Genomic DNA, 7,221 nt, shown 5'->3' with positions numbered 1-7,221 from the left:
TAAGAGTACTGTCTCGGTCATGGTAGTCCCCTAGTCTTTGGGCATCCTCAATATTGTGAGAATTAAAGGACAAGGTACTGTATGTATAAGGGGTTTAGAATAGTGTTTGTTACATGGACAGCGAGCGCTTAACAAATGTTAGTTATTATTATCCAGGGCTCCTCTACTCAGGGAAGGACCTTGGTTAGTGTCCAAAATCAGGTCCTCCAGGACAATCACTCCCACACTCAAAGTAGTGCCAAGCTGTGTGTGTGATCTATTCTCCATTCTCCTCGAGGACAGTCAGCCTGGATGCTGGATCCATGTCTGGTCTCCCTGAGGGTAGCAATCCAACCGTATCTCTAGAGGATTCTCTTTCCTCCCAACATTGGTTACCCTCTCAACCCCACTCTTAATCTCCAGGAAGCTCAGTCGCAAGTCCAGCTGGTACCCACAATCCTGGTTTGGGCCCAGGTGCTGTTGCTGGCCTTTCTGGTAGCCCCGGGACTAGATAATTACATTGAAATTCAGAAGCAGCATGCAATTCTTGGCACTGACGTCTTTAATTAAATTCAACAAGCATTTATTGAGCACCTAGAGCATGTAAAATCGGGTTCCTTTAAATACATGTGGGCCTTAACTATTTAGTCTGTTTTAGTTACTCAATTTGGATTAATGTTGATCCATCATTGAGGGTTTTATGAAGAATAAATATCAAAATGGAAAAACGTTTGCACAAATCCTTTTTTTTTTTAGTAAAGTTATTTATTTAATTTATTTTTGGTTGCCTTGGGTCTTTGTTGCTGCGCGTGGGCTTTCTCTAGTTGTGGCAAGCGGGTGCTACTCCTCGTTGTGGTGCGTGGGCTTCTCATTGTGGTGGCTTCTCTTGTTGCAGAGCACAGGCTCTAGGTGCATAGGCTTCAGTAGTTGTGGCACGCGGGCTCAGTAGTTGTGGCTCGCGGGCTCTAGAGTGCAGGCTCAGTAGTTGCCACCCACTGGCTTAGTTGCTCCGAGCCTTGGAGATCTTCCTGGACCAGGGCTCGAAACTGTATCTCCTGAATTGGCAGTCAGATTCTTAACCACTGTGCCACCACAGAAGCCCTGAACAAATCTTTGAAAATATAAACGTCTTCTGTGGATTATTGTTGCTACAGTATTAATATTAATTGCAATAACAACACTGTTCCTTCCCAGGCTGGCGGTAAAGAGCAGCTGTAAGTCCCACAGGCGCCAGACTTAAGTCAGGGGAGGTGCCTTCAGCACGTCCGGCCCAGAAGGGGCGGAGCCTTGAGGAATGCACGCAAGTCCCGCCCCTTACTCCGCCCCCTTCGTCGGTGCGCGTAGGCGGTTACCATGGCGATGACGTATAGAGGGCGGGGCGGGGGGGGCGGGGCTATGGAGAGGAGGAGGAAGATGGCGGGAGGGCGGCTCTGAGGAGACCTCGGCGGCGGCGGAGGAGGAGAGAAGCGCATCGCCGCGCCGCGCCGGGGCCCATGTGGGGAGGAGTCGGAGTCGCTGTTGCCGCCGCCGCCGCCGCCGCTGCCGCCTGTAACTGCTGGATCCGAGTGGGAGTGAGGGGGAGACGACAGGATGAAGTTCGCCGAGCACCTCTCCGCGCACATCACTCCCGAGTGGAGGAAGCAATACATCCAGTATGAGGTACCGGCAGCGGCCGGGTAGTGGGTGGACTCGGAGGGGCCACCATCTCGCCAGTCCCGACTTCCACCGCCGCCTTCCGCTCCTGCTGCTTCCCCGCGCCCGGGCGGACTTTGACCCGGTGCGGCGGGGAGCCACTGCGGCATCCCCGCCGCGGCCGGCCCCCTCCGGGCCCCGCTGACCTTCCCCTCCCCCGCAGCCCCGCTGCCGCCGGGGTAACGGATATGCGGGCGGCGGACCGGGAGGGACGGCACAGCCGGTCGGGGCTGGGGAATGGTGGTGGGAGGGCGAGCCGCAGGTGGGGGAGTCGGGGTGTGAGGGTAGCCCGGGGTCGCGGCGGTTCCGCGCTAATCCCCTCCTCCCGCTCACCCTGACCTCTGGTCCCCACCCTGGGCGAGCGCCCCCTCGCCAAGGTTAGGTCTTGTTTCTCTCTGCTCACCTCTCACCAAGGAATCCTTCTCTTCCCAGATAAGCCCCTCTAGTGATTTCCTTCATTCCACAGAGCCCTTCAGCTTTCCCCCACTTGCCCACTGTTGACAAAGGCTTTGTAACAGCGTTGAAACTTGATTTAAATGTGTATCACACATGCGGTGGTTACAGTATGCAAACGTATCGTAATCAACTATTTTGTTTTGATAAAAAGACGGCGATTCGTTTTTTCACTAATTTAATGAAGTATATAAAGTAATCATATCTTTGGTTTTGGCTCTTCTGTTGTTTTGGAATGGAGTGAAGGGGAAGAGGAAGGAAGAAAGAAGGGAATTATTAAAATGTTAAGGTTTTCTTTCCTAAAATTTTTGTTAGCTAGGGAGAAAAGTACCATCTTGTAGACAATGTACTTTGAAAACATACCTGTGTTATTACAGAAATCATGGCCCTCCTCACCCTTAATTTCTGTGATAACAGCTCCTGAAGGGTATTTAATAGATAGTGATAAGGAACCTTACGCTAATAAAAAGAAAAGTGAAGATAACGAGCTCATTTATATTTTCAGAAGCCAAGATACCTGAAGGGCTTTAAGCATTGCAATAGGTTATTCTCAGTGGCTGGCAGTTCAGCTCCTGGATAGAGAAAGACTTAATCTGTAACCTCCAGGAATTCACATCTATGTTATGTGCAGGAACAAAGAGTATAAAATCAATATGAACACAAATATTCTAGCTAGGTTTTATAAATTGAGACATTTCGATTTTCTGTTTAATTTCTGTTTTAAGTTCATTGATAGGATGTTTAGGCAACAACGCGGGTTTATTTATTCGTATAACAGTTGTAATAATTGAAGAAAAGGAAAGGGATGTAAGTAGGTTAAACAACCTTGAAGATTGTAAAATAAATTCACCTTGTGACATACAGTATTTGAGTATTGCCAGAAGTGAAAGGCCCAAAATTATGAATGCTTTCTTTTCACTTAATTTTCTTGTAGTGTTTTGTGGCTACATTTTGTAAGAATGAAATAAGGGATTAGCTTTTCAGCCTGCAGAGTTTTTGATTTACTGTTTCTAATAACATTTGGTCAGTTTTAAAACCTTGGCTAGAGTCCAGATGATGGTTTTTATTGAAAGGAAGGTATTGGTCTTTCATCTTTCTAGTAGTAATTTTCAGCACCACTGCTAGCTCTTCATAGACCACAGCATGCTGAAGCAACATCTTATACTTGTTATATAGTATGGAATGCTTCATTTGGGGAGAAGTAATAGTGGCTGATTGTATGCTATGATTCATTTTAAGTATTACAGCACTTAACTGTTTCATAGAATTGTATTAATCTGGAATACAGTTTCTGGGGCTGGAAGAAGCATAAGATTTAGTTTGAAGATGAAATTACCTCTTGATTTATAAGGTCAGCTTTGTGGCTGGAGTCATTCTGGGACTCTTCATTCACATACTCCATTTGGACATTAGTCCTAAATGGTTACTTTAGTTTGGTCAGAGAGGAGAGGAACACATTTCATATGTGTGACTGCATTATCTTTCCTAGGCCAATTAGAAATTATTTTTTGAAAAATTCATTAATTGTTGAAATTTTATTCTGCAGAGGGTCCCTACTATGTGACTCCTGTTGTGGAAAAGCTCATTGTTTGGTAGGCAAAATTAATAAGGAGCACTTTTCTTTGTGAATTGGATCCATTAAAGACATTTTTTATAGGGTTGGGGTCTGTGTGTTGTATACTATTTCTCAAGAGCTGGTGCTGTTCCTTTAAAAATAGTTAAAGGGGCATAAATAAGCGTCTTTAGAGTCTAGGAATTTTGGCAGCTTAAAACTTTGGGGAAAAAAGGACATCATAAAAGATGTTAGCATTTGCTAGGGAAAAGAACCTTCTCATAATGCAGTAACATGTTTTTCATATATGAAGATGATGCTCTTGAAACACTTAGTAGACCAGACACTTGAATTTGTTTTTCAAGTACTGGTGATGAAATTTGGGTGTATTACTCCTGATTTCTTGTGTAGGCTGCTTTCTAGTGCTGTGAACGACTATGAACTGTTCAGCTTCTTTGGTTTTATGTCATTTTGCTATATTAAATTTTACTTGAAATAAGCAGAGAATTAGGTTGAAGCTGAAAATGTTGTTTTACATTTCTGATTATATGTATTATTGTGTACACATGGTCATACAATAAGTGCTAGTTCTTGTATATGTTCATCATGAGGCCATGGGGACAGTCTTTTTGCCTTTCCAGGGTTCTTTCCTCTTTCATAAAATAAGAATATAGGGCCAGAGCTTTTCAAGTTCTGTTGTAGTTCATAGGTTTTTTGTATTTTTTAAAATTAACTTAATTTATTTATTGGCTGCGTTGGGTCTTAGCCTCTGTGTGCGGGCTCTCTCTAGCTGCGACGTGCAGCTTCGTTGCGGTGCATGAGCCTTTCATTGTGGTGGCTTCTCTTGTTGCGGAGCACGGGCTCCAGGCACGTGGTCTCAGTAGTTGTGGATTGCGGTCTCCAGAGAAAAGACTCCGCAGTTGCGGCGCACGGCCTCAGTTGCTCCGCGGCATGTGGGATCTTCCCAGACCAGGGCTTGAACCCTTGTCCCCTGCATTGGCAGGAGGTTTCTTAACCACTGCACCACTAGGGAAGTCCCAGTTCATAGGTTTGTTTGTTTGGTTGGTTTTTTCAGTACGCGGGCCTCTCACTGCTGTGGCCTCTCCCAACGCGGAGCACAGGCTCCGGATGCGCAGGCCCAGCGGCCATGGCCCACAGGCCCAGCCGCTCCGCAGCATGTGGGATCCTCCTGGACTGGGGCACGAACCCGTGTCCCCTGCATCGGCAGGCAGACTCTCAACCACTGCGCCACCAGGGAAGCCCACCCCCCATAGGTTTTTGATTTAACTTTTAATGGATTTCATTTTTTAGATTGTTAAAATTATTGTTAGTGATCCATCAATATCCTGAAAATTATCAGTTTCTAATTTAAAAATGAATTGTGGCATTCACAGACTTGGTCTTCATAGGCAGAACAATAGAGCATAAAAGAATAGAGCAACATGGAGAAACCATATAAAGAAAATCAGTTTGATCCATTTGTGAATAGTTTTTACAAACAACAAACACAAATGGGAAGAGACTACTATCCCTGTTTCCAGTAATCTATTTGAGTGTAAATCTTGGCATATAATATAAAACATCAATAAAGCTTTATAAGAGTACTTTTTTTTCTTTTAATTTATTTAATTAATTTATTTTTGGCTGTGTTGGGTCTTTGTTGCTGCACGCGGGCCTTCTCTGGTTGCCGTGAGCAGGGGCTACTCTTTGTCGTGGTGTGTGGGCTTCTCATTGCAGTGGCTTCTCTTGTTGCAGAGCACGGTCTCTAGGCACGCAGACTTAAGTAGTTGTGGCTCACGGGCTCCAGAGCACAGGCTCAGTAGCTGTGGCGCACGGGCTTAGTTGCTCCACAGCATGTGGGATTTTTCTGCACCAGGGCTCGAACCCGTGTCCCCTGCGTTGGCAGGCGGATTCTTAACCACTGCGCCACCAGGGAAGCCCCAAAGTGTACTTTTTAAAATTTAGTATCAGTGATTGTATATTTTAGAATTCTGTAATTGATTAATCAAAATTAATTTAGACCAGTTTCAACCAAATAGTCTAGTATGACCATGTTAATATTTTACAGGATATTAGCAAAAGAAGCAAATATATTTGGTGCCTTAGGCTGCTGACTTGTATTTTCTTCCCTAGGGTCCTGTGCTGCTTTGGTTTCTCAGGAACCAGGAATGGTTTTTTCAGTGTACGCTGTAGTTTTGTAAGGTACTAAAATAATGAGGTATCTAAATTTCAGGACTTTAGAGTTAAAAGGGAATTGAGAGATTATCTGTCTTCTTGTTTTTTTTTCAGGCAAGGAAACTAAGGTCCAGAAAGGTTATTTATTTGTCCAGGATCATATATAGATAGCTAGTCTCTTGAGCACAGATGTGTAAGCATTGGGAGTCAGGTCACCCAGACCATGTGACCCTGACGAAATCAATTCCTCTTTCTGGGCTTTAGGTTCTTCATCTGTAAAGTGAGAGAAATGGAGTTGATGGTTTCTAAGCTCACAGCCCTCTATTTTCTAAGGACCCATATAGCTCCAAATTTCTGTACATTTTTATGGTTTCATTATGTTTTACATATGAAGAGGACAGAACTTAAAGCATTACTATTAATAGCATCCTTTTAAATTAATAGTCTCCTTTTAAATAATTTAAATGATATTTTAATCTGTGACTGGAAAGCTGACCCAGTGAAGCTTTTATTTAACTTAAGTAAAAAGTGATGGTCATAGTTTAATTTTTTGTTGCAAAATTTGGGAAGGGATTTTCCATAAACTGCATATCCCTTATTTTCAAGTGTAAGGAAACATTGCCATAACATTATTGTGATTTTCATTTATAGAACTCTCCCATGAGAACACTTGTGTTGCAGGCTTCAATTTCCCAAAGGTATTATGTTGATTAGTTTCGGTTAACTTGCCTTGCTGGAACTTGTTTGAAATTTCCAGTTTGGCCACCCGATGGGGCACAAACCACACTTCTTCTTTAGGCACTTCGGCAAATGAAAGTACAATATAGCATATTTAAAATAACATTTGTAAATGAGTATGGCAGTAAGATGCCTGGCATTTACAAATGTTTCTTAAGTGAGTGAATGAATGTTGTATCAAACAGGAAGTTATTACTGTTCTTTATTATCTTTGTATAATAAAGTATGTTAGGTTAAGTGTCCTGGAAAGATTATACTTGTTCATCCATCCCTGAAGGTTGGTTTTGGATCAGTTTCTGAGTGAAGGCCCAGATCATATAAGAACATAAGACTCTTATTTGACCCGAGGTGACCATGGAAAATCAGTCCTGACTTCAAATCCAGTCCTAATCTGAAAAGCATTTGAGACTGATTGAGTTGTGCTGGCTAGATGTTGCAAGTATATTTGCATCATAGCCCCCAAAGGAGAGTACCCAACACTCCCATGGAGTAAGAGAAGGTAGTTTTAGAAGGCTTAATTATATTCATTTTTATGCATATGACAAGAAGAAATGAAATTTTACTTATATTGAATAAATGGATTGATGCAATGACCTTGTTTAGGAGGTAGTCTGAGGGAAAGAGAGACAAGA

General features: G+C 43.3%; 1 protein-coding gene across 2 annotated transcripts in view; it reads left to right on the top strand.

Annotated features, from left to right (window-relative positions):
- Positions 1–1,569: 1,569 nt before the first annotated feature.
- Positions 1,570–7,221, top strand: part of XPR1 (xenotropic and polytropic retrovirus receptor 1) — a 212,522-nt gene continuing 206,870 nt past the window's right edge. For both annotated transcript variants that reach the window (XM_007448514.1, XM_007448513.1), the window contains exon 1: positions 1,570–1,638. In XM_007448514.1, the coding sequence (XP_007448576.1) occupies positions 1,570–1,638 (69 nt within the window). The remainder of the gene's footprint in view (positions 1,639–7,221) is intronic.

The sequence above is a fragment of the Lipotes vexillifer genome, unplaced genomic scaffold (genome assembly GCF_000442215.2).
Source record: "Lipotes vexillifer unplaced genomic scaffold, Lipotes_vexillifer_v1.1 scaffold76, whole genome shotgun sequence".
Taxonomy (NCBI): domain Eukaryota; kingdom Metazoa; phylum Chordata; class Mammalia; order Artiodactyla; family Lipotidae; genus Lipotes; species Lipotes vexillifer.
The sequence above is the reverse complement of the archived record's forward strand: the minus strand, read 5'-3'. Positions and strand labels throughout refer to the sequence as shown.